At 47.1% G+C, this 26,533-nt stretch overlaps 1 protein-coding gene across 1 annotated transcript in view; it reads left to right on the forward strand.

Annotated features, from left to right (window-relative positions):
- TMEM164 (transmembrane protein 164) overlaps window positions 1–26,533 on the forward strand; it is an 89,985-nt gene that overhangs the window by 38,838 nt on the left and 24,614 nt on the right. Inside the window, exons 2-3 of the mRNA XM_075007451.1 lie at window positions 372–421; window positions 9,950–10,016. Of these exons, the coding sequence (XP_074863552.1) occupies window positions 372–421; window positions 9,950–10,016 (117 nt within the window). The remainder of the gene's footprint in view (window positions 1–371; window positions 422–9,949; window positions 10,017–26,533) is intronic.

Raw genomic sequence — 26,533 nt, forward strand, 5'->3', positions numbered from 1 at the left:
TGATTGCAGCTTTGGCAGCTACCACAGTAAACATAATTAATAATGATGAGCTAATTTGCTGTTGCACAGCAACAGGATTTCAAGAGTGGTTGTAATGGGTGGCAATAGAGGTGGGCTGGAACATCAGACTTGGGTCCCTTATACTTTGGGGAAGTTAAGGTCTAGATGTCACTTTTGCTGTTCAGGTCTATGTGCAGGTAGTGTGGAGTCTTTGGCTTGCTTATGCTTTTTCCTTGTACAAAGCCTTGCTGTTACTGGAACAATCTCTCCTGTCAGAAGTTGTCTGTGATGTGGGATTAGGAAAGAAATGTTTAAGAAATTAACTTTTAAATAATTATACTAGTAACAAGCGTTTTTGTTTAACATTTCAGATTTTTCTTCTTGCCTGTCCCCCGTGTCGTGGTGCCATGGTCTTGTTCAGGTAACACCTGTTCCTTCTCTGACTGCTCTGCACAATGTATTTTGGTTGTAATGCCTTTATGTCCTTAGCCATGTTTTAAAAACGTCTCTGATCTGTCTGTGGCATGAACTGTAGCCCGGAGCCATAAAGAAACACTGTCTGGAATGAAAATTAGGAGATTGCCTGGAAATAAACATGACTTAAATCAGGGCATGTACTTCAGATTGTTTCCATGTTTTGATGGTATTTGAGCTCTCTTAACAATAGGCAGTGGCTCAGCAAGGTCAGTGGTGGTCTTGCACTGATTATATTCTTGTTTTGTGTAACCTATATCATACGTACATGCCCTATGCCCTTTGATTATCTCCCCATAGCATTTTTAAAAATGTGTTAGTTCCTTTACAGAAGTTATTCTGCTTTGATTGTTAAATGTTGAAACATCATTCTCAATGCCATAAAGGCTACGTCTACACGTGCACGCTACATCGAAATAGCTAATTTCGAAATAGCTAATTTCGAAATAGGCTATTTCGATGAATAGCGTCTACACGTCCTCCAGGGCCGGCAACGTCGATGTTCAACTTCGACGTTGCGCAGCCCAACATCGAAATAGGCGCAGCGAGGGAATGTCTACACGCCAAAGTAGCACACATCGAAATAGGGATGCCAGGCACAGGTGCAGACAGGGTCACAGGGCGGACTAGCGCTTCCGGGGCAACAGCTAGCCGCTCCCTTAAAGGGCCCCTCCCAGACACACTCAGCCTGCACAGCACGCGGTCTGAGGAGCCATAGGCACACAGACCCCGGGCGCCGCAGTCATGGACCCGCAGCAGCAGCACCCAGAGGTCCACCCAGCCCTCCCGGCAGGAGCAGGGCTTGCCCTGCTCCATGCCATGCGGGAGGCAGCTGAGCACCTCCTTGCTACACTGGAGGAGGAGCTGCCCCCAGGGCAGCAGGGCTCAACCCCTAACCCTGCAGCACCCCGCCCCCCCCACCTCACACGCCGGCGGCTGTGGAGCTACCCCACCAGCACCGACTGGTGGGAGCGGCTGGTGCTTGGGGAGTGGGACGATGACCGCTGGCTCAGGAACTTCAGGATGAGCCAGCAGACATTTATGGAGCTGTGCCAGTGGCTCACCCTTGCACTCAGACACCAGGACACGGCCATGCGGCGTGCCCTCACAGTGCAGAAACGGGTCGGCATCGCTGTCTGGAAGCTGGCCACTCCCGACAGCTACCGATCCGTGGGGCAGCAGTTTGGTGTCGGCAAGGCCACCGTCGGGGCTGTCCTCATGGAGGTAAGAGAACCCACGGGGGGAGGGCAGGGCAGGGGAGGGGGGCCCAGGCAGAGGAGGGCAGGGGAGGGGAGGGGAGGCCAGGGCAGGGCAGGGGAGGGGGGCCTGGGCAGTGGAGGGGGGCCTGGGCAGAGGAGGGCAGGGCAGGGCAGGGCCACGCACACCCTGCTCACCCCTCATTGGTGCTGTCCCATGTGCTTTCTCTGCAGGTTGTGCGTGTCATCAACGCCATGCTCCTGCACAGGCTCGTGAGGCTGGGGGACCCAGATGCCACCATCGCGGCCTTTGCCACCCTGGGCTTCCCCAACTGCTTCGGGGCTCTGGATGGGACTCACATCCCCATCCGCGCCCCGCATCACAGTGGAGGACATAAGAATGGCCATACTGGGTCAGACCAAAGGTCTATCCAGCCCAGCATCCCATCTGCCGACGGTGGCCAATGCCAGGTGCCCCAGAGAAGGAGAACAGAAGACAATGATCAAGTGATTTATCTCCTGCCATCCATCTCCTGCCCTTGTTCTGAAGGCTAGGGCATCATACTTTATCCCTGGCTAATAGCCATTTATGGACCTAACCTGCAAAAATTTATCAAGCTCTTTTTTAAACCCTAATAGAGTCCTGGCCTTCACAGCCTCCTCGGGCAAGGAGTTCCACAGGTTGACTGTGCGCTGTGTGAAGAAAAATTTCCTTTTATTAGTTTTGAACCTACTACCCATCAATTTCATTTGGTGTCCCCTAGTTCTTGTATTATGGGAAAAGGTAAATAATTTTTCTATATTCACTTTCTCCACACCATTCATGATTTTATATACCTCTATGATATCACCCCTCAATCGCCTCTTTTCCAAACTGAAAAGTCGCAGTCTCTCTAGCCTCTCCCCATATGGGACCCGTTCCAAGCCCCTAATCATCTTAGTCGCCCTTTTCTGAACCTTTTCTAATGCCAATATATCTTTTTTGAGGTGAGGAGACCACATCTGCACGCAGTACTCAAGATGTGGGCGTACCATAGTTTTATATAGGGGAAGTATGATATCTTTTGTCTTATTATCGATCCCTTTTTTAATAATTCCTAACATCCTATTTGCCTTACTAACTGCCGCTGCACACTGCGTGGATGTCTTCAGAGAACTATCCACTATAACTCCAAGATCCCTTTCCTGATCTGTCGTAGCTAAATTTGACCCCATCATGTAGCAAGGGCTACCATTCTGTCGTCCTCCAGGCCTTGGTGGACAGCCGGGGACGTTTCCAGGACATTTATGTGGGCTGGCCTGGCAGCACCCACGACGCCCGGGTTTTCCGGAACTCGGGCCTGTGCTGCCGGCTGGAGGCGGGGACCTACATCCCCCAGCGGGAGATCCCTCTGGGGGACACCACCATGCCCTTCTGCATCATCGCAGATGCGGCATACCCCCTCCGCCCGTGGCTCATGCACCCGTACACAGGCCATCTCTCCGCTAGCCAGGAGCGCTTCAACGACCGCCTGAACCATGCGCGCGAGGTGGTGGAGCGCTCATTTGGCCACCTGAAGGGAAGCTGGAGATGTCTCCTGACCCGCCTGGATGCGGGCCCCCACAACATCCCCCAGATTGTGGGTGTCTGCTGCGCCCTGCACAATTTGGTGGAGAGCAAGGGGGACACCTTTTTCCAGGGCTGGGCTGCGGAGGCCGGCAGGGCAGATGTCCAGCCACCTGCTGCCCCCAGTCGGCAGGTGGACCCCGAAGGGACCCGGGTCCGGGAGGCCCTGCGGGCCCACTTCAATGATGAGGCCGCGGGGTGAACTCGGCCCAGGCCCCCTACTGCCTGCCCCTTCCTCCACCACACTCCTGCCCCAACGCCCACACCATGGAGCACCCCACCACACCCCACTCCCACTTTTCCTGGACAAATGACAGCACGCACTTGTGGCTGAACTCAAACTGGTTTTTCTTTGAGAACTTTGTTTTTTAACTGTAAATATATAAAACAAGAACAAACTATAGACAACATGTGGAAACAAACTAATATGTACAAAAATAAAACAATAGTAACAAACAAGTGTCCTCAATAATAAAAAGAAAACCAGGGAGGATAAAGGGGAGAACTATTTACATGGGGGGGATGGGGCAAACGGGGGGCACCAAAGAAGAACTTTAAACTATATACAAGGGGGGGGCCACGTCCCGGGCCCCTCACCCCTATAGCCCGGCACTGGGCGTGGCCAGCTGGGAGCCCTGCCGCGGTCGCAGCCCTGTCCGGGGCTGGCTGGGGGCGGGCCGGACCGGAAGATAGGATGCCCAGCGAGTCTCAAGTGGCTCCAGGGGTGCCTCGGCACTCCGGCCCTCGGCGGTGGGTGGCGGGGCGACGGCGGACGGGACGGTGACGGGCGGAGCAGCTGGTGGCGGGGCTGGTGGAGCAGGCAGGGTGGGCGCTGTGGCGGCCGGCACGGCATGGGGGGCCAGGTAGTCCACCAGCCGGTTAAAAGTCTCCATGTAGGCCCCCCATGCCTCCTGGCGCCAGGCCAGCGCCCGCTCCTGCAGCTGCAGCTGCTGCTCCGTGACCTCCAGCTGCTGTCGGTGGATGGCCAGCAGCTGGGGGTCCATCGCCATCGGGTGGTGGTGGTGCGGGGCCCGCCGTCTAGCCCGCCGTGGGGCCGGTCGGTCCTCGGCCGAGGGGCTGGCCTGGAGCGATGGTCCTGGAGGGCTCTCCGGGACGACTGAGGCCTCGCCGGCGCTCTCTTCCGGTCCTTCTGAGGGCGCAGGTGCGGGACACAGGAGAGGAGGGGGGGAAGAAGAATGGAGACAGGCGTTAGTGTGGGCCCCGAGCCGTGGCCTTTGTCCCCCCAGCCCTGTGCTGCAGGTTCCCCATCCCCGTGAGATGCTGCTGTGATGGATGGGGTTCAGGGGTCCCCCTGCCCTGCACCCCGTCCCCTGGTGGGAACGACTCTCACTTCACCCCTCAGGGTCTGAGAGCAGGAGAGGTTTCTTAGGCCACAGATGGCCAGTTTCTGGCAGGAGTGACAGCACCAGCTGTCGGAAGAGACAGTCCTTCCAACCCGTCGTGGGGAGAAGACCCCAAGGGGGGCCCCTCTGGGATGCAGCTTTCCCCCTCCTCAGGCTGGCTGCCTTCCAGCTCTCCCTTCCCCTAGCCTCTACCTGTGGCCCCCGCCCTCCCCCCCAATTCCAAGCCAGCTCGGCTCCTCCCTCCTCTTTGTTCAGGGCAGAGGTGTCACCTGCCAGCTGTAGCCCCAGGATCCTCCTTTGCCCCTGGGAGCTATTCGGCTCTTGCGGCTCATATGTAGCCTGAGTCTCCCTTTTGCACTCCCCCCACTCCATCACATGCTGCTGCTGCGGGGTGTCCCACCCCCTCTTCCCGGGGGCCCCTCGAGGTTCCGCTCCCCCCTGGCCCGGGGATGGGGCATGGCACTGTCGTGCGGGGTGTGGGGGGGCAGGGGCTGATGCAGTGCTGTGAGGGCCATGGCCCTGGTGTCCTTGGGGCCATGGCCATGTGAGCATGTGGGGGGCCCTGGACACATATCTATTACCCCCCCGCCCCTCAAGCCCAGGGGTGTCCACCAGAGAGGTGTACCTACCTGTGGGTCCGCTCCCACGGTCCGGAGATCCCCGGGGGTCGGAGGCCCTGCTGCTGCTCCGGGATGGCAGGAGGAGGATCTGCAGCCCGGATTCTGCAGAGGAGGAGCCCCCTCCTCCTCCTCCTCCTGCCGCGATGTCCCGGGAGTGGTCTCCGGGGTGCGGGGCTTACCTGCGGGGCGGACTCCGGCTGCAGGGCCTGCTGGGGCTCGTCGGCTGAGGTGTCAAGGGTGGCCGGAGGGGAGGAGGTGTGCCGGGGGCCCAGGATGTCCCTGAGCTCCCTGTAAAACGGGCAAGTGACGGGGGCGGCCCCAGATTGGCTGGCCGCATCCCGGGCCTGGGAGTAACCCTGCCGCAGCTCCTTCACCTTACTCCTGACATGATCAGGAGTGTGGGCAGGGTGACCCTGGGCAGCCAGGCCGTCGGCCAGCCGAGCGAACGCATCCGCGTTCCACCTCTTGCTCCCCATTACCTGGAGAACCTCGTCCTCGCTCCAGAGCCCCAGCAGGTCCTGCAGCTCGGCCTCCGTCCAGGAGGGGCCCTGCTGCTGCTTGCCAGCCTGGCTGCCCTTCTGGCTGCCCTGGCTCCTCTTGGGGGGGGTCCCCTGGGGGCGCTGGGGGGGCTGCCGGGCAGCCATCGCAGCTGGGTGGGTGGCTGAGGGACGTGCAGGCTGGCCGCGTGTGTGGGCTGCCGCCTGCACGTTCCCTCAGCTTCCTGCACAGGAAGGGAGGGGGAGGGGACCTTTAAGGGGCTGCTCCACGCGGCCACCATTGAGCTGAGGGGCTGGAGAGAGCGTTTCTCAACCCCTCAGCTGATGGCCGCCATGGAGGACCCGGCAATTTCGATGTTGCGGGACGCGCAACGACTACACGGTCCCTACTTCGACGTTGAACGTTGAAGTAGGGCGCTATTCCTATCCCCTCATGGGGTTAGCGACTTTGACGTCTCGCCGCCTAACGTCGAAGTTAACTTCGAAATAGCGCCCGACGCGTGTAGCCGCGACGGGCGCTATTTCGAAGTTAGTGCCGCTCCTTCGAAGTAGCGTGCACGTGTAGACACGGCTAAAGATAGTTAAACATTAAATAGCTGCACCAAAATTCTTACCAGTTGCTCAAACAGATGAAAAAGTAAAAAGTATTTTTTGTCAAAAGTGCTGACAAAGAGCATTCATGCAGCCGGACTTTTAGAGACATGGCTCTGTTGAGCTGTGTGGTGTAGACAAAACCTAATATTTGAAGGACTAAGTTTTAAATAAGGGAGTCAGTGTAACCTAGTGGATAAAGCTCTGGCCTGGGACTTGAAACCTGTGTTTTGTTCCCAGCTCTGCTACTGATTAGCTGCGTAGCTTGGCAAGTCACTTCATTTCATGTTTCTGCACTTCAGTTTCTCCATTTGTAAAATGGGAATAATGTAATTTACTTTCATTTGCAAAGTGCTTTGACACCTATAAATTAAAAATACCACATATGAGCTATATAGTATTTTTGCTGTTACTTAACGTAGAAACAATGAGTAATTTTGTTTGAGGAGTTGTGTCAGTTCAAAAGTGCTGTGTGCTAGTGTTTCCTGATAATTATTTTTTGATACTGTTATTAAAAAAAACCCCACTCCTTGATGGCTTTAGATTCAGTTTTCTCTTGCAGTCTCCATCTTGATGTATCATAATCTCAATAAAACCCTGCCTCTGAGAGAGAGTTAAAATAATATTTTAATTTCACAGGTCATGTGTCACTTTTGAAGAAGAAGTGGGGATTCTGAGCATTTAAGCATAGGTTGAACCTCTCTAGCATGGCACCCTTGGGACCTGACTGGTGCTGAATGAGAGAATTTGCTGGACCAGAGGATATTGTCGAGCAGTATTACCAACACATCCACCTCTTACTGGATTCTTAGAAGACATTTAGGGGTAAATTAGAGCTAAATTACAGCCCAGAACATTGAGAGCCAGGACTGGTGGCTGTGAACAAACTTTATGGGACCATGGGAAACTTGGCTGCACCCATAAGTGGTCATCTGGCTAACTAAAATCAGGCCAAATTATGGATGTTGCTGGACGAGGGAGTGCCATACTTGAGAGGCTCAACCTGTAGTATGAGCAGATTACATTTTTAAAAGAGGAATGTGGGTGTTCTATCCTTTGTTGGGCTTAATGTGCTCTAGTGTCCAGATGTGAGGCTGCTTTAGTGAATATGGGATTATCTTTTAATATTATATCTCGAATCTGCTTGTACTTGTGCATGGACCTTCTCTTTGCTTTCTCTGTATGAACATGTAGACTTTCCTGCAGTTTGACTCTTGGATTGCTGAATATAGTGCAGTCTTGTATAAAACACTTACTTAGGTTCCCCCCACAATTTCAATCAAAATATATATTTTAATTTTAAAAATTAAAACAACCTTTTTTTTTCCTGTCTCTGGTAATAACTCTTTCTACATTCTGATATGCCTGTTAGAGTGTAGCTTTTGAACTCACAATAACTGATTTAAATTAAAATAAAAATGTCTTTGCAAAGTGTGCCTTTTTTATTTTAATTGAACATTGGGCCTGCAGAGCCCAAAGGGAGAGGACATACACGATCAGATTATCCCTTATTCTATGTCACTTGAGACATATGTTATTGGAACTGTTAGCATGAATCCTTGTGAAATTTCTTTCAGTCTGATAGAATAGCATGTTTTTAAACCCTTACGGGGGCAAATTTAGCTACAACAGATCAGGAAAGGGATCTTGGAATTATAGTGGATAGTTCTCTGAAAACATCCGTGCAGTGGCAGTCAGTAAAGCAAATAGGATGTTAGGAATGATTAAAAAAGGGATAGAAAATAAGACGAAGAATATCTTACTTCCCCTATATAAAACTATGGTACGCCCACATCTTGAGTACTGCATGCAGATGTGGTCTCCTCACCTCAAAAAAGATATATTGGCATTAGAAAAGGTTCAGAAAAGGGCAACTAAAATGATTAAGGGTTTGGAACGAGTCCCATATGAGGAGAGGCTAGAGAGATTGGGACTTTTCAGTCTGGAAAAGAGGAGACTGAGGGGCGATGTGATAGAGGTATATAAAATCATGAATGGTGTGGAGAAAGTGAATACAGAAAAGTTATTTACTTGTTCCCATAATATAAGAACTAGAGGACACCAAATGAAATTGATGGGTAGCAGGTTCAAAACTAACAAAAGAAAGTTGGTTTTTTTTTCCTTCACACAGCGCACAGTCAACCTGTGGAACTCCTTACCAGAGGATTCTGTGAAGGCTAGGACTCTAACAGAGTTTAAAAAAGAGCTCGATAAATATTTGGAGGTTAGGTCCGTAGATGGCTATTAGCAAGGGGTAAGGTACGGTGCCTAGCCTTTTGTCGAAGGCAGGAGATGGATGGCAGGAGACAGATCGCTTGATCATTGTCTTCGGTTCACCTCCTCTGGGGCACCAGGCATTGGCTACTGTCGGCAGACAGGGTACTGGGCTGGATGGACCTTTGGTCTGACCCAGTATGGCCATTCTTATGTTCCTTACTGTAGAAGGTTAAATACTGCAATCCTGAATAAAGATAGTAAGATATTACCTATACAGATAAAAGGTAAAGTGTTTGTAATAAACTGACTGGATATGTTAAAAGGGGACAGATGGAATATGCCTGATAAGATTTTAAATCAGTTTTTCCAGGAGACTGTGTGATTTGTAATGGGGCACAAATTCTTATATCTCTTCGTCAAAGTCCTCAAACTTCGGTGTAGCTTGACTCCCTTCTGACAACAAAAATGTCTACATGACCCCAGGATGGGGGACTGAAGCCTGAGCCCACATGAGACCTGCTGCCCCAGCTGGGAGGAGGGAGGGACAAACCCCAAGCTCCACTGCCCCAAGTTGAGGGGTAGACCAAAGCCCTGGCAACATGCCTATAACTTGAGTCCCACCACCCAGGGGCGTCGGCATGGATCCCCATGCCAGGAAAGGAGCAGAATTCTCAGTCTTGCCACTGTCCCCTCCATGGAGCTGTCACATCTGTGTTCAGGGCTAGGGGGACATAGGGCTGGTAGTTTTGCTCCTTTACCCATTGGGAGGGGAGATGGAAATGGAGCAGAATATCGAGAGCTCCTCCAGCCACCAAGACACGAGCCCTGTGCAAAGATGTGGCAGACAGCGAAGGCACTGGGGCTGGCTGGCAGGGAGACTTTCCAATAAATCATACCAGCTAAACATAACTTGCTGGTGTGACAGAGCAGACTGTACTGGCCCATTTGCACCAGTGCTTCTGCTTAAATTTTTGAAGTCTTAATTTTATGTCATGCATTTTTATAGTTCAGTAGGAGTAGAGTCATTTAATTATATGCCTACTTTAAGGACCTCTTCCCCCCCGAACCCCCCAAAAAAATTCTTCCAGAAGCCTCTGGCAGGACCTTGATTACAGCCCAGCAGTGCAAATCATTTAGAAATCCAAAATTCGTTATAGAAAACAAGGATTCATTCTCACTAAAGTAAATTATTTACATTTTTTAATTAAGGAGATTTTATCTGGTTTATGACAGTTAATGGTGACTTCATGTAAATGCAGCCCAAGAGAGGTTATGCAAAGCTTTTGCTTCCTTATGGAAGATAATTCTATACTACACATTGAAAGTATGCATTTCATACTTGAATTTCTAGTCTGTAAAAATAATTGTCCCTCTTTCTTCTAAGGTTACAGATGCATATGTTAAATGGGGCCCTCTTGGCATTGCTGTTTCCTGTGGTTAACACACGCCTGGTGAGTAAACCATGTCTTGCATTCGCCTCTGACTTTTTATTCTGTAGTCTTGGAGTTCACTTTTATGTTCTTTTTTCTAAAATCCTGTTTCCCTGGAAAGAGGTTTGGCCTTTACAAAAGGTGCAAGCTTTATCTACAGGACACAGTTTTTAGTGACACAGAAATGGGGAGTGAAACATTGTCCGCACTTTTGCTCACAAAAAGCCCTGTGAGCAGGTCTTTGCTTTGTTGGCAGGAGAGTATTAGACGAGAATTTGCCTGGGCAAAGCTTTTGTCCTTGAGTGGTGGCAGGAGGAGGAAGGGAAAGCACCTGTGAGCAAGAAAAACTTTTTGCCTCTGTTGCCTGTATAGACAAAGCCACAAAGCAATGCAGAGAATTCTCAAGGGTGTCTTCAAAGCAGTAGGAACGAACTATGCAGATACAACAAAGCACCCAACCTTCCAAATGTAATGGGAAGTTTGATCTTTTGTTGTTCCTCACTACTTGTAAATTGATGATCACAGAAAGCTCCTTTAATCCCATAGCTTTGTTTCTATTAGGATTTCCTCCCTGCCGACTCAGTTGCATGCAGACTATTTGCATGATGTATTTTGCTGAGTTATCTAGGGGAATGTCTATACTTACCTGCAGACTGACACTCCAGAGGTCGATCTTCTGGGGTTTGATTTAGTGCATCTAGTAGAGATGCTTCCGTCAACCCCGGTACTCCTCATGACTGGGAGGACTAAGGGAAGTGGATGGGAAGATGTCCCCATCGCCCTCCTGCTGTGGGAACAGCATCAAAGCTCAAATAAAGTCGGTTGAATCCAGCTGTGCAATTAATGTAGTTGGCGTTTCCTATCTTAATTTGAATTTATCTAGATGTGGCCTGAGATATAGGGAAACCGCTGGCTTGAGAGACTCATAGAATGGATGAAAATTGCTAAAACACAGAAATAATTTTGAAGTGGTTTGTATTTCAAAGAATTAGTGCATAGAAGTTACCATATTTAAATGGATCCACCAAGTTGTCTGCAGTGATGAACAACTTACTGCATGTGGAGCCTCGTGGCAAAGTTGATTTTTGTAAGATCTTTTTTGATTGCTGCCACAAACAGCTGTCTGAATCACTACATATTTTTTTTTAATTGAATTTGTGCAAGAGAACTATGTTCTGTTGTTCTAACAAGGATATCGGGCTCAAATGACAGTTGTAGAATATGCCTTAAACTACAAAACTTGTTGCACTAACTTTGTTCTATATCGGTGTCAGCAACATTTCCAAAACAGAGTGACAAAGTTTGACCTTTTGACCTCTACGTACGGTTCCAATGCCAGTGATACTTTTTAAAGTCGCTAATAATCCTATTTACAACAGCTTCATTACTAAATAAATTAAAATGCAGAGCTTTACCATTTAGGTGATGTTTGGTAGCATTAGCTGGTCTTTTGTTAATCTGCAGGTGGCATAGCTTTGATCAAGCTCCTGGCTGCCTGGGATAGGAGGGGCAAGGTTGAGCTCCCTCCTTGCATGCTGATGAAAATAGGCTTACATGCTACTCTTTGCACCTGTGCTGGCGGGGTTGCTGACTCTCTATGTATGTACATCCGAAGAAAGCAATTCATCGGGTGGGGGGGCAGGGAACCTTTAACTGAAATAAAATCCAACCTATTGTGAGCTTCTTTGCAGTAAATTGAGAAATGCACTATAAATATGGAGATATACATATCTCATAGAGCTGGAAGGGAATATCTCCCTGAACTGTGTGACATGAAGGGACATGGAATATCTCCCTGAACTGTGTGACATGAAGGGATAAGGTGCAACATGACAAGCTGAAATATTCAAACTCTGATGCTACACTGCCTTATGCTTAGGTCTGTACTAGGGAAAAGGTGTGTTCTTGTCATAGTAAAGGCTGCTTTGTCTGTGCTTAGCACACACATTCACAGGTGAAGTTAAGGCATAGGCTCTCCCTTTTTACTTTACCTCATCCTGCTAACAGATGTGAGAACCCAAACTGTCTTGTCTTCACTAGGCTTTTACTCATGTTTGTTAATTCCAATTAGCAAATGTGAGCTAACCCACTCTTTTTTGCTTGTGAGAGTAGAGCCACACTATCATCTTCACTGCTCCTATTCTGATTCAGAAATGTTTTACGCTCACTCTGAACAAGTGTGAATGGTCACTCAGGGTACAAAACAGTGCAGAATCAGGTCCAGAGTGCCTACCTGGTCTCTCTTCTCTCTGAAATTTCTTGCTTTTGTGGGCTCTTATCAAACCCTATCACCACAGGGAGTTAACACGATCATATTCTTAATGTCAGCCATGTGGGAGAAAACCCTGTTTATTCAGGCCATCAGTTCCAGCTTGACTTTTCAACAAAGGGGATGGTTCATAATGTTTAAAATATACTTCACAGTGAAGAAGGTCCGGAAAGCATTTACAGGATGTGAGGGCTAGACATAAAGGGCCATGTTTTCATCTTGAGGCAAGACTAAACATTTGTGCATGCCGAATCTATGATGTACACAAATATGTGGCTAGCTAAGCATATTACACCTGTAAAATGTATAGAACGTGCATGTAATAGAGTATTTATGTGCATAAATCAGGCACAGGAGTTGTATGCTCTCCATTTCTTGATTCTGAGATTTCAAATCTGGTATAAACTCAGATGTTGAAGGCGAAGTGGTATCCTAATTTATCAGGGTCTGGAATAAAGATTTTCCAACGCCAAACTATTGGTAATTGGTATCGATGGTCAATGCTAAGACAGCTCAGATTCAGCAGCTCTTAGTGTTAAAAATGCCAAGAATTTGGCTTTTAAGACACATCTATCTTTTCTGTGCATATATTATGTAGGTATAGTACCTGTTCACTGAGAGAGCGTTCAAAACACTGAGAATATATATGGTAAACTTCATTCTGTTTAATGACTGATGCTCCATATTGACGGAAAATGTGGTACTTAGTTACAGAGATTCTGTTTATAGTTGCACTTACAGTAGCTATCATTTATAACAGTGGCACTTCTTAAATTTATCTGCTTAATGAAATATTCCTGTAACTCATGAGCAGGCTAGCATAGGATGAGGTTAATGATATTCTTCATTAGCAAGATTATTGTGTGGTTTAGCTGAGTGAAGCTGAAGTGGTAGATATCCTAAAGCAAACATTACTAGCTTTCCATTTTTCAGGGGGGTATCCATGTTAGTCTAGATCTGTAACAGCAACGAAGGGTCCTGTGGCACCTTATAGACTAACAGAAAAGTTTTGAGCATGAGCTTTCGTGAGCACAGACTCACTTCATCAGATACTGGTCTTGGAAATCTGCAGGGCCAGGTATAAATAAGCCAGAGCAAGGGTGGGGATAACAAGGTTAGCTCAGTTAGGAAGGATGAGGCTTACTACCAGCAGTTAATCTGGAGGTGTGAACACCAAGGGAGGGGAAGCTGCTTCTGTATTTAGCCAGCCATTCACAGTCTTTGTTTAAGCCAGAGCTGAGGGCGTCGAATTTGCAGATGAATTGTAGCTCAGAAATTTCTCTTTGGAGTCTGGTTCTGAAATTTCTTTGCTGTAGGATAGCTACTTTTAAGTCTGCTACTGTGTGGCCTGGGAGATTGAAGTGCTCTCCTACGGGTTTTTGTATATTGCCATTTCTGGTGTCTGATTTGTGTGCGTTTATTCTTTTACGTAGAGACTGTCCAGTTTGTCCGATGTATATAGCAGAGGGGCATTGCTGGCACATGGTGGCATAAATTATATTGGTAGATGTGCGGCTGAATGAACCCACGATGGTGTGGCTGATCTGGTTAGGTCCTGTAATGGTGTTGCTGGTGTAGATATGTGGGCAGAGCTGCCAACGAGGTTTGTTGCATGGATGTGTCCCTGAGTTAGAGTGACTGTGGTGCGGTGTATAGTTGCTGGTTAGGATTTGCTTCAGGTTGGCAGGTTGTCTGTGGGCAAGGACTGGTCTGCCTCTCAAGGCCTGTGAAAGGAGGGGATCATTGTCCAGGGTGGGTTGTAAATCCCTGATGATGCGCTGTAGAGGTTTTAGCTGAGGACTGTAGGTGATGGCTGGTGGTGTTCTGTTGGTTTCTCTCTTGGGCTTGTCCTGTAGTAAGAGGCTTTGTGGCACACGTCTGGCTCTGTTGATCTGTTTTTTCACTTCCTCAGGTGGGTATTGCAGTTTCAAGTATGCTTGGTAGCCCTACGTGGCCACATCAATACCACCCTGTACCGTAAACCTACTGACCGCTACTCCTACCTTCATGCCTCCAGCTTCCATCCCAGACACACCACATGATCCATTGTCTACAGCCAAGCACTAAGATATAACCCCATTTGCTCCAACCCCTCTGACAGAGACAAACACCTACTGGTGGGCAGTGGAAATACATACAGTAATGTTAGTTTGGGGGCTCTGGAGATTCTCCAGGGAATAAGCAAACACTTTCAACTTCATGTGAAATTCTGTGACTAATTAGGTTTGGATCCCAAGGCCTCTTTTCTGCTGTGTCATGTGCCTTTTGAAATAACCATAAATGTGTCTTGAGCTTAACACCTTGCAAGATAGTGCTGGTGTCTATTTTCTATCCTTCTCTGGCATAGCATTATATAGGTCCTGTTTTGTAGCCCGAATACTCAGCTAGTCAAAATAGAGGTATTACATAAACTTAAATGGGGTTTCACTCATTTACACTAGCAGCGGAGGGAGGTGCATTTCAGTGAGAGTCTGATTGGAAAAACAAAAAAGGAGACACTCCACTCATTCCACTCACACACCAGCCCAAGAACCCAGTGGGGCCAGGGCTAGAGGGCTAGTACATTTTGTGGGCCCCTGCAGGATCTGAGGTACAACCAAAAATGAGGGGTTCAGTGTGGGAGGTAACTCCCAGGAAGTGGGCTTGGGGGCGGATTGCACAAGAAGGCTTGTGGGTAGGGGAGATCTGGTAGGGAGGAGGTTTCAGGGGTCTGATCAGGAAGAGAGGGGTGGCAGTCTGACTAGCAGTGGGTGCAGGAACAGTCTGGGGGTGCAAGGTCTGGTGGGAGGAGGGAAGCAGGAGGGTTTGGGGCATGAGTTTGGAAGGGGAGGGGCTAGAGTGAGGATGGGGGGTGAGAGAGAGGGGGCAGGAGCAGGGTGAGGGTTGGGAGTCAGGGTGTGAGGTAGAGTGCAGGAAGGGAGTGGGAGCAGGGATCTGGGCAGCAGGGCACAGTAGTGGCACCACATGGAGTCCCTTCCTGCTGTGCCCTGGATCTCCTGACTCCAGCTTGTGAGGCCTGGGGCTCCACACTCCCCACCACTTGCAGGCCAGATGCTGGGGAGGGGAGTCTTGAGCCTCAGGCACTGGATCCATGTAGGACAAGGTCTGGATCTGGACTGCAGGATGGGGTTCGCTGCCCTGATCTAAAGCACTCAAGTGATTCCCTTCAAATTTAGTGGATTTGCAATAACTTAGAATTCATGTTAAGGTTTTACCACTTTTTGTCTCCTATCTGACCCTCTTTAGGCAGAATTTGACTTTTGGGAATGGAGCTTGGACCAGGTGTTGCTTAGAAGTTTTCTTCTTGAGGTAAATACTCAGTGTCTCCTCAAATCATATTACTTGATGTCCAGTCACAGTCTGGAAACTATGCTTTGAAGACCCTCTCTCATGTCTCAAAGCACAGGACAGACACATGTCACTCCTCTATTGTGGGCATCCCATTACCCTGTGGACTTCCTCTCTCCACTGTAAATTTATTCTCTTTCAGTTCTCCCATCTTTGCTAGCAAAATAACTCCCCAGCTTAAATGAATCTCATGCTCACAATACTGGCTGCCTGTTCAACACACTCATCAAACCGTCACCTCCTTCAGACTCTACTTTTCTACATTGGAGTGCGCCAGTTTCTTACAAGGCAAAATATGATGTGGCTGTCTCCCTTTCCACACTACAACTTTCACCTCCTTCCTTCTCATCACAATTGTCAGAACTTCCTCTGGTATATCCTTGCTTGAGTGATGCCATCTTATCTCTGGATCTCCCTCATGCCTACCCTCATCCTTTTCCTTACTCTTCTTAACTTCTCTTTCATCTGATACTTCCCCTCACAATACAAGAATGCTTTAATATCTCCCATCTTAGCAGAAAAAAAAAAACAACAACAAAGTCCCCTCTCGTATTCGCCAACCGGACTTGCCTCTCCAGCTACCACAGCATCTACCCTCTACCTGTCATCTCTAGACTCAATGCATGTCTAAAATTGTTTGGATTTTCTCTTCTCCACTCCATCCTAGATCTTCTAGAACTGGGGTTCTGTCCCTTGCATTCCAATGCAGTCTCCTTTGCCAAAGTGTTACATGATCTCTTCTTAGCAACCTAGAGGAAGCTCGGAATCATAACTCCAGTCTCATCCTTCTTGACGTGTCAGCCACCTTCGACATCCCCAAGGCTGTTGTTCTACTTGAAATCTTGTCCTCCCTTGGTTTCTGTGACTCTCCTTACCTGGTGCTCTTCCTACCACTCTAATTGCTCTAGAAGATCCTCCTCATCACTTGTTCACTTTTGTTTGGAGTCTGTGTGGTTTTCTTCTTGGTCCACAACCTCTAAAGGTAGTCTCATCCACAAACACAGATTCAACTACTGTTCAGCTCTGTGCTGATTACTCACAGATTTACCTCTTTACCCCAGACCTATCTCTGTCTAGCCAAGCTAAAATATTGGCCTGTTTCTCTGACTTCTCTGCACAGACGTCTAGCTTTTGTCAAGTGTAACATGGCTAAAATGGAACTCTTAATCTTACTGCTCAACTTGTTCCCCCACCTCCTTTCATGATCACTTTGGACTATTTCCATTTTGTTTGTTAGTCAGGCCCATGATATGGGCATCGTCTTTCTGGATCCATTAGGTCCTCACATGCTTATGTCTAAATCTTAGAGATTCCTTCTGCATAACATCTCCAAAGTAAGACCTTTCCTACCCATCCATGCAGTTAAAGTTCTCATCCAAGCTCATCATGTCTCAGTTACCATAATGTACTTCTTTCTGGCTTTGATAAATGAAGTCTTACCATACTCATGTCCTTTCAGAATGTTGCTGAAAATACCATTTTTGCTAGGCAGGAGCTTTAACCAGGGCCAGTGTTCCCTCTAATTTTTTTTCTATACAGGGGCAGAATAAATTGTGTTACATGCATCGAGGCATGTGCAGATATGCACCACCATTGAAACCACATGTTGCTAGTTGTGGTGGCTCTGGTAATCAGGTGAGCAGCACCTGAATCTCTCCTGGTGGCTGCCCAAGCACTCAGATTACAGGGAACACTGACCAGATCCGTCCGTCCTTTTTGACTCCTTCTGTATTTCCTCCGATAACATTAAACGCTTTTTAAAGCCCCCAGTAGCCTATTTCCCTCCTACCACTGTGTCTCATTTACTGTTGTAATGTTGACTTTTGCTTCTGATCAGTTCAGGGTGCCAGTTTCCACTGACCATTTGTTACGTTTTCAAACAAGCAATGCTTTCCCCCATGCTGCCTTTGTGCTTGTGAATAACTACGCCTAAATCTCTGCAAAGCCATTTCCTTGTTCTCTTTAAAACTCCTTTGAGTTAGGCCACTGGTATGCTGAGAACATTATTTATATGTTGACTGGTATTGTTTCCTGGTACTCCCTATCTGTCTGTCTGTATCTAGTCTTACACTTAAATTGTGTGCTCTGTTTGTACAGTACCTGGCGTAGTGCAGTTCTGGTCCATGAGTGGGGCTCTTGTGGGATATGCCAATATAAATAATTAACAATCTATAGCTGTGAAATGTATCAGATGTTTCATAGGCAACAGATGTTTAATGCTGAGCTAAAGTCCTCCTTTGAGCATCTTGCTAATTTATCAGCACTTTCAGCAGCCTGCCCAGCCAGGCGTGCACCAGAGAACCATTGCTGAATACAGAGCTGAAGCAAGTGGGATGCATCAGATGACAGGTATATAGTGCTGTGTGCAGTCCAGAGTATTGACAACAGCAGGAGGTGTAGCCAACCAGGCTCGGGTTCCCCAGAGACGAGGCTGCACCCAGAAGGAGAGTGCTATATTTGGTTTATTGAAAGCGCGTGACACCCGCGACGGGAGCCCCGGAGACGCCGCAGTCACCCATGGGGGGAAACCCAACGCGCCGGAGCTTCGCTCGGGGAGAGGCTCTGTAACAGGCCTCCTAACACTAGCTGATAAAGCTGAGCTCATTAACATAAGATTGCCTAAAATTGCCTATGCATTTCTTATCACTATCTCTTGTGGCCTACTGCCAGTGTAGCCTTGAAATCTTGGCAAGCGCGGCTTATTCTGCAGCTGTTCCCATGGCAGTTTGCAGCTTTCACCTTGCACAGACTGGTCTGTTTAGATTCTCCTGAGGATTCACAGAGGGGTCGATCTGCTCTTATGAGACCGTTACAAACTCTTCTCGCACCCTACACTCCTCCCCGCGACCCCTTTGTGAACGCCGAGGCTAGCAGGAATTAAGTGAGGTGGTTGATGCTCTTCTGACAACACAGTGTGCACCTGTGGAACAGACTTGACAACAGCATATGAGAGCAGTGAAAGCAAAGTTAAAAATAATGGTTCCCAGGAGAAGGGTGTGTGGAACAGTAAGTGTGGGGGCTCCCAAGCGCATGCACTGCTGTAAGTAGTGTTTTCACTTGAAGGGGGTAGCTGCTTGGGCCATGCCCATATGTGCACGCTCAGAGGTATCCGTGACCCACCCCATCCCTTGCTGACACTCAGACAGAGAACAATTAGACAGGAAGGCAGATGGGAATTATGGTCTAATCCAGAAAGTTTAAACCAGTTACTTCTACCCCCACCAGCTTGGCTAGGAGGACGGGACAGAAGGGCCCAGCCTAACCTTGGAGCTTCCTCGCACGCGATGGCTTCCACTCCGAGGAATTACAAGCAAGACACTCAGTTCCACCCTCCCAGCACCCGGGACGACAAGGTTGTCAAGGACTCAAATTCCAGCAAACCTCATTCTGTTACAGGGTATGATGACAAAACCAAAACCAGAACCAGAACTTCCAGATTCCTTATCCAGGTAGGGGCTTACCCTATCGCAGCATGAACCCCAGGGGCCGCAGCGAAGGTAGGAGTGGATGTTGCTGTCATCAAACCAGACTGGTCCCCACCAGAAGATGTTGCTCTTGTCCCACCAATCATTTAGGTTCAGAGGGACAAACTCAATTCCCAATCTGGTAGAGGAGTTCAGCAGGGTACGCATCCAGCAATCCGTGGCACCAGCAGTGGAGACGATAGACTGGATGGCATTCCTGAGGAGATGCTTAGGTGTGGCAGAGGTCAGCGAGGTAGTCAGGAAGATGACAAGGAGTTGAGGTGCCATGCTGTCATCTGGGTTGAAGGTAGCTGTACTGGCATCATGCCTGCCACCTCCTGCAACTCCGGACAGTCCGCTGGGGCTGCCCAACAGGCCACCATCCGCGCTACCAGCCCCCATCGCCCCGTCGAGGGCTATCCTGGTATGCGCTGCAGGGACAGCGCTGGCTTCCCTGCCTCCCCCGCTTTCAACCAAAAAGGCATCGTACCTGGAGAACCCTGCTCGCTGCGCCAATTGTAGCCAACCAGGCTCGGGTTCCCCAGAGACGAGGCTGCACCCAGAAGGAGAGTGCTATATTTGGTTTATTGAAAGCGCGTGACACCCGCGACGGGAGCCCCGGAGACGCCGCAGTCACCCATGGGGGGAAACCCAACGCGCCGGAGCTTCGCTCGGGGAGAGGCTCTGTAACAGGCCTCCTAACACTAGCTGATAAAGCTGAGCTCATTAACATAAGATTGCCTAAAATTGCCTATGCATTTCTTATCACTATCTCTTGTGGCCTACTGCCAGTGTAGCCTTGAAATCTTGGCAAGCGCGGCTTATTCTGCAGCTGTTCCCATGGCAGTTTGCAGCTTTCACCTTGCACAGACTGGTCTGTTTAGATTCTCCTGAGGATTCACAGAGGGGTCGATCTGCTCTTATGAGACCGTTACAAACTCTTCTCGCACCCTACAGGAGGTAAAACACGTGAGGTGAAGGATAAATATTACTCTGGAGCCTGGTGAGTGTGTGCCAGGGAGCTGGCAGTGGGTGGCAGGATTCAAGATTACAATACCCCCATAATGTTTTCTGTATTCAGGCTGCTGCTTGAATGGCTCAGTTGGTGAATATTCTATTTTAAGAATTGGCAGTATAGTACTAGAGGTGGGAAAGGAAAGGTAAAGAGTTTGGTAACATATAAGAGGATAATAATGGTCAGACTGGGTTAGACTGAAGGTAAATCTAGACCAGTGAGCCTGTTTTTCCCCTAGCAGGAGTGAACAGAAAAGATAATCATCAAGTAATCCAGCCTTACTCCCATTCACAGCTCTAGTCAGATCCAGAGATGGTGTCCCCAGTCTCAAATAGCCATTGATGAAGCTATAATCCATGAATTTATATAGATCTTTGTTGAACCCTGTTACTGTCATAGCCTTCAACGTTCTCTGTTAAGGTGTTTGATAAGTTGACTGTGCATTGTATGAAAATTATTTCCTTCAGTTTGTTTTAAATTCACTGCCTTTTAATTTCATTTGGTAACACACACCCCACCCCCACTCCTGTCCAGTAGGCGTAGACATAATGTATGCAGAATGATGCATAAGAGCAGGAGATTGGGAATTTAGAGGTGTGTTCTGTTGTAGTTTTTGCAACTGATCTGGTGTGTGTGATAGGCCAGCTTAGTTGGTATTACAGAGAATTGGCTGTTGGGTAACTGAACTAAGGATGACTGCTGCTGGAGGCTGAGGGCTGGGTAGCAGAGAATGGTGCTCTCAAATTTAACTTAATATCTCCCCTTCTTAATTTTTTTTTTCTCAGAGCAAAAAGACCATTCTAGAAAAAAAATGTTTTTACCAGTTCTGCAAGTGTGTCCTTTTAAAACAGATATATCAGTCTGTAGATGTCTTTGCTTGCTCTCTCTCTCTCTAAAAAAAAATCTGCTAAATGTGTTCTCTGAAGTGTGAGAGACACACAGCACCTCTGATATTGCACCGATTTTTTTTTTTTTGTATAAAGGAAGAGTTGCAACATGAAGCGGGGTGCTCTTGTTTGAAATGTAACCTGTTTAAAGTATCTTCTGGGCTTCCCTTTCTGTCCACAGTAGTCTCTTTGGATCTCAGTTTAATGAATCGCATTTCAGCTATACCAAAAACATTCAAATATGTTAAGTATCCCTGTGGGAGGTATATTGTATTCTAATCCTAAACCAGCAAATGATCAAATATTATTCTGAAAAAGAAATTTTTATGGATCTCTGTTTCAATGTCAGTACATGCTTTGTGGTATTTCTGACAGAACTCTTCCTTGAAATAAAGGCACAGTAGTTCCATAGCTATGCTGAGCTGTCTGGCTACAGCTAGTGGAAAAAATAAAGAGTTGAGATGTTCATTGAAGTCCCATTTCTCGCTTAATAAATTGTAAATTTCAGTGACCCTGTTCATTAAAAATTTCTCTGACAGCAGTGGGTTCCGATGATGGCAATATGAAAAGGTATAACTTTAAATATCAGGTGAATTTGAAAAAAAAAAAAAACTTATTGCCTACCTTGGGAGATAGCCACTCTATATTACATATGTAGACCCTCCTGTTCATTAGCTTTGTGATTTCTTACAAAACTAGGGGAGACAAGGCCCGAGGCTCCTTGGTATGCTCTTCATTGTGTAGTTAATGTGTGTGTACCTCAGATCAGACCCACTCAGACAAATAACCGGAACAGGCTTTAGTCATTAAAACAAACAAACAAAAAACCCCACAAAACAGGACCGTAGGTTAGCAGCCCTGCTTTTCTGCCTGCAACCTGCATGCTGTTTCCAATTCAGTCTCTGCTGAGACCCTGCTGGGGGCAGAGGGCACATCCTGGCAGGAACTAGGAAGCTTTCCCAGCATGTCGCAGTTTGTAGTCCACTACTTGTAGTTCCCAGGGCTGCTGCTGAAATGCACTTGTCCTTGGGCTACATATATAGTTACCAACACTTTCTGGCCTTGCTTGAAGACATATCAGTTCATGTTGTTTCTTTACAAATACCCACAGGGATATTTAGCTAAAACCCTTCCGTCTGAGTACATGCAGCCAGGAGTCTCATAATGCATCAAAATATTTGTTGGGCAGAGACAAAACAATTGAATTTTTCTTCAAGTTGATGTTCATCAGAGCACTTATTTTCTTTTTGGGAATTAGGGGATGTTTTGTTACTTAAACTATGATCCAGTCGCTAAACATTGCTTGCTTATCTTAAGCAATGCATAAGAAGCTAAAGTGAATTAAAATATCTTTGTGATGGGGTGAAAAGGAAGGAAATGAAGAAAATTCAGACTTTCATGTATCAACGTGTGGTTTCAGCAGAATGGGAGGAGAAATATGAGACCCAAATACATTTTGTGTTCTGTGACAATGGCTCTCAACCCTTCCAGATTACTGTACACCTTTTGGAGTCTGATTTGTCTTGTGCATACACAAATTTCTCTGCATTTAAAACTACTTGTGTACACAATCAGAGATAAAAATGTAAATGTATCACAGCACACTACTGCTGTAAAATTGTTTCCTTTCTCATTTTTACCACATTATTATAAAATAAATCAATGGGAATATAAATATTGTACTTACGTTTCAGGGGATAGTATATAGAGCAGTATAAATGTCATTGTCTGTATGACATTTTAGTTTGTGCTGACTTTTTGCTAGTGTTTTTTTTCATGTAGCTTGTTATAAAACTAAGCAAACATCTGTATGTGTTGGTGTACCTGCTGGAAGATCCATCTCTTTGTACCTCCAGGAGTATGTGTACCCTTGCTGAGAACCACTGTTCTGTGATGTGGGGAAAAAGGGCACAGCGTTAGACCTTGACTGTGTAAGTCCTTCCACGGTTACAGAAGTGTTGGACAATGTTAGTAGGGTGCCAGATGGATGCAGGGGTTTGCCCACAGCAGTTTGCAATATTGTCACTGTAGTGAGCAGACTCCAGTGTAGCTGTCACAAAGACCAAAAGTGCTTGGGCAGTAATTGGTTTTGTGTGACCCTTCGTATTGCATTAACAAGACTAGAGAAAATCTCTCAGCCGGGTTTAAAGCTTTGTTTTGTCAGCTGGTATCCTGAAAATGTTGTTGTGGATGAAATTAAAATAGGACAAGTCTGGAGGTGGTGGGTTTGCTGTCTGTGCTGAGCCTGCTGGGGTAGATGGCCCATCCAGAAGCTATTGTACTATTTGGATCTGGAGATGTGTGCCTTTTAAATACAAGGTCAGGAATGTCATCAAACTTGGATCAGTATATACTGTGCAGCTGTCTAGGGAATTATTATTATGTATTCCATATTATGAGTGCCCAGGATTTTCTGTTTAGCTGACCTTTAGTTGGTGAGCTAGTGAGCCACTTTTGGCTACTGAAGGGTTTGTCCAAAAGATCATTTTATCGTGGAAGGATGTTAGTGATGCCTCAAGGGAAAAACTCTTACTCTGCAGAGTGAAGGACAGTTTAGTGCATTTCCTATCTTGGCTCTTCTCTTGGCACATCCTTAAACACATGCTAAGCTTCTTCCCTTCTGAAATGACTCACCTTTAAGTATGTGGGTGGGTAAGTTAGTTAAGTATGTGGATGACTGTTACATCCTTGTTGTGTCCCAGGTAACATCAGTGAAGTATTGATATTAGTGCTGATCAAGTATTTAAAATACAGATTTAAAAAAAAATTGCAGTTGACACCATTGAGATCATCCAGATTACTACTTGAACAGCAAAACTAGCTTGATCTTCTTAGGTTGGTTTCATTTCAGTTAGTAATAGGCCTAGGTCAAATCTCTGGATACTTCCAGAATTTGGGCAGGATATGTGTTCTGGGGCATTGACCTACTTGGCCTTTCTGGTTTTGTTCACTAGCAAAAATACAGTTGTGTTTGTTCACTGTGATGGGGGTAGTCCCCACTCTTTTTCTACTTAAATTCCCCCATTTTTTTATTTTCATGGCAAATACATATTCCGTTTTTCTTTCTGGCCTGTGCTCATGCTTACAGGCACTTCCCTTTAATAGTAGGTGCAACTTCTTGGTCTCCACCTTTCTGGCCCTTGCTAACTGAAACTGGGAGTTGGGTAAAATAGGTGGATGAAACTGCAGAACCAAGTCCTCATTTAAAACATTAACAGTCTGCCAGAATAAAACAGCTTGCCTAGCAGAATAGTTGTGAAAACAACTACTGGTGGAGATTGTCATCAGTGTTCATAAGCATTTATGTAATTTAGTTCAGAACTTCTAGGAGTGTGGTGGGAAATTTGAATAAAAGTCCACTTGTAAAAGGAGTTGCTGTAAAGAAGAGTTAAATGAATGTATTTCAGAATCCGATAGAGAAGTCCTCATGCAGCTGTCACATTTTTACACCCTAGATGATCTTTATTTTAAAGGTTCCTGCTGTCTTCAGACTTCAAAGGTAGCAGTATTTTAACAGCTATTATATATTAGAATTAAAATATGGTTAATAACCTAATCTGATACATGCTGCATTGTGAACCTGATGCCCAAGTCAGAGAATTGTGCAGGTGCTGTGAAAATAACTGATGATATATGTCAATTTCTTGGCAACTCACCTGCTTTGGCTTATTAGAGAATTTCAGCTCCTGGGAGGACTGAGTTAAGTGATATTTATAGTATGCTTGCTGCTAGCCAAATGCTACTCATCAAATAACATTTAGTTTGCAGGTCTTAAGGCTACTGTGCCAAAGGAGAAAAAAACAAACAAAAAAAACCTCTCCAAAGCTTTGTGGCAGTCTCCGAGCCAAGGCCTGCGGACTCATGCCTGTCCCCCAGGACTAAAAATAGCAAGATAGATGTTCTTGTTTAAGCTGAAGCTTAGCATCTAATACCCAGCAAAGGGCGGTGAGTCTCGGAGATCAATCCCCAGCTCACATGGGAACATCTACATAGCACAAGCCTGAATCTGTAGACCTGGGCCCTGAGATTTACTCCCCTCCCTCCCGCCCCAACCCCAGTGGAGTGGGTCAGGCTGTTGTCTCAGTTTCAGGCAATAGGTATTTTACAGTAGAAAAAAAGGACATTTATAGCCATTACTGGACCAATAGATAAATAGGATTAAATCCATCTCCCTCTGAAGTGCATTGTGAAAGGTAATATAGCCAACTTTGTCATGAGACCTGGTGGTGGCTTGAAGCATGACTCCAATACTGTATGTAGATACTTACAGATATTCCCCAGGTAATTTTAAAATGTTTCAGCAAAGGCTAGAAAGTTTGCTCAGTAGCTAATGTTACTGTTAGAGACTCTGCGTTTCTACCTTAAGTTGGTGCTTTCATTGTGAATGTACCCAGAAAAGCCTCCCCAACGCTTGGCAAAACTCAGGTCTAGCTCAGCTGTTCAAGGTTCCTGCAGTAAGGGCTAGTTTCAAAGCTTAATGTGGTTAACAGAAGGACTTCATTAAATGACTTCATTGGGGTTATAGGCAGCCTGCCTAAGGGCTACAAGAATCTGTATGCATAGAGAACTGTGCTGCATGCCAGACATTCCTCTCTCTTGCTATGTCAGGTGTGGGGAAACTTTTCTGGGTCATGACTGATAGAAGAATAGGTTAGGGGCCATGCGAGTGAGAAGAAGAACAACCCTCCCAAAGGGAAGAAAAAAAAACCAAACCAAAACCAAACCAAAACATTGATGTGTTCCCTGCCTGAAAAACAAACAGAATCAGAGAGGCAGCCTTGTTAGTCTGTATCTTCAAAATCAAGAAGAAATCCTGTGGCACCTTTATAGACTAACAGATATTTTGGAGCATAAGCTTAGGTAGGCAAAGATCCACTTCATCAGATGCATCTGATGAAGTGGGTCTTTGCCCACGAGAGCTTATGCTCCAAAATGTTAGTCTATAAGATGTCACAGGACTACTTGTTAAACAAAAAGAAAACACTTGTCTCATTTCCCTCACACTGCAGCTGCAGAGCCTAGGGATGACAGGGGTACTTTGTGGGCCCACATAGGCCTTGCAGTGGGACAAAAAATGAGGGGTTCAGTGTGGGCGAGAGCTGTCAGGAAGCAGGCTGGGGATGGTGAGGTCTGGGTGGGAGGGGATGCAGGAGTGGGCAGGGAGTAGGAGGAAGGTGGGGTGCAGGAGCAGGCTAGGGTTTGGGGTCTGGGCAGGAGGGGGACTGGAGCAGGCTGTGGGTTGGGGGTCTGCAGGAGGAAGGTGCAGAAGTGGGTTGGGAGTAGGGTGGGGCCTGGACAATGGTGGGGGGCCTCTCCATGTAATGCTTCTCGGCATTTCTTTTCCCCCAACAAGGGGAGGCTGCATACCCCCCCAGTGATGTGGGGGGACCAGGGGCCAGATCCTAGCAATCTGCAGGCTGAATCTTGGCTGAGGGTTCCCCATCCCTGTGCTATACCACTTGGTAAATCTGACTGGAATCTAAGATGAGTATAGGGTTAGGGTTAGATGAGAGCCCATCCTTCATTACTCCCTGTGGCATGCACGTCTGTCCTAG

Source organism: Carettochelys insculpta, chromosome 13, assembly GCF_033958435.1.
Source record: "Carettochelys insculpta isolate YL-2023 chromosome 13, ASM3395843v1, whole genome shotgun sequence".
Classification (NCBI taxonomy): Eukaryota; Metazoa; Chordata; order Testudines; family Carettochelyidae; genus Carettochelys; species Carettochelys insculpta.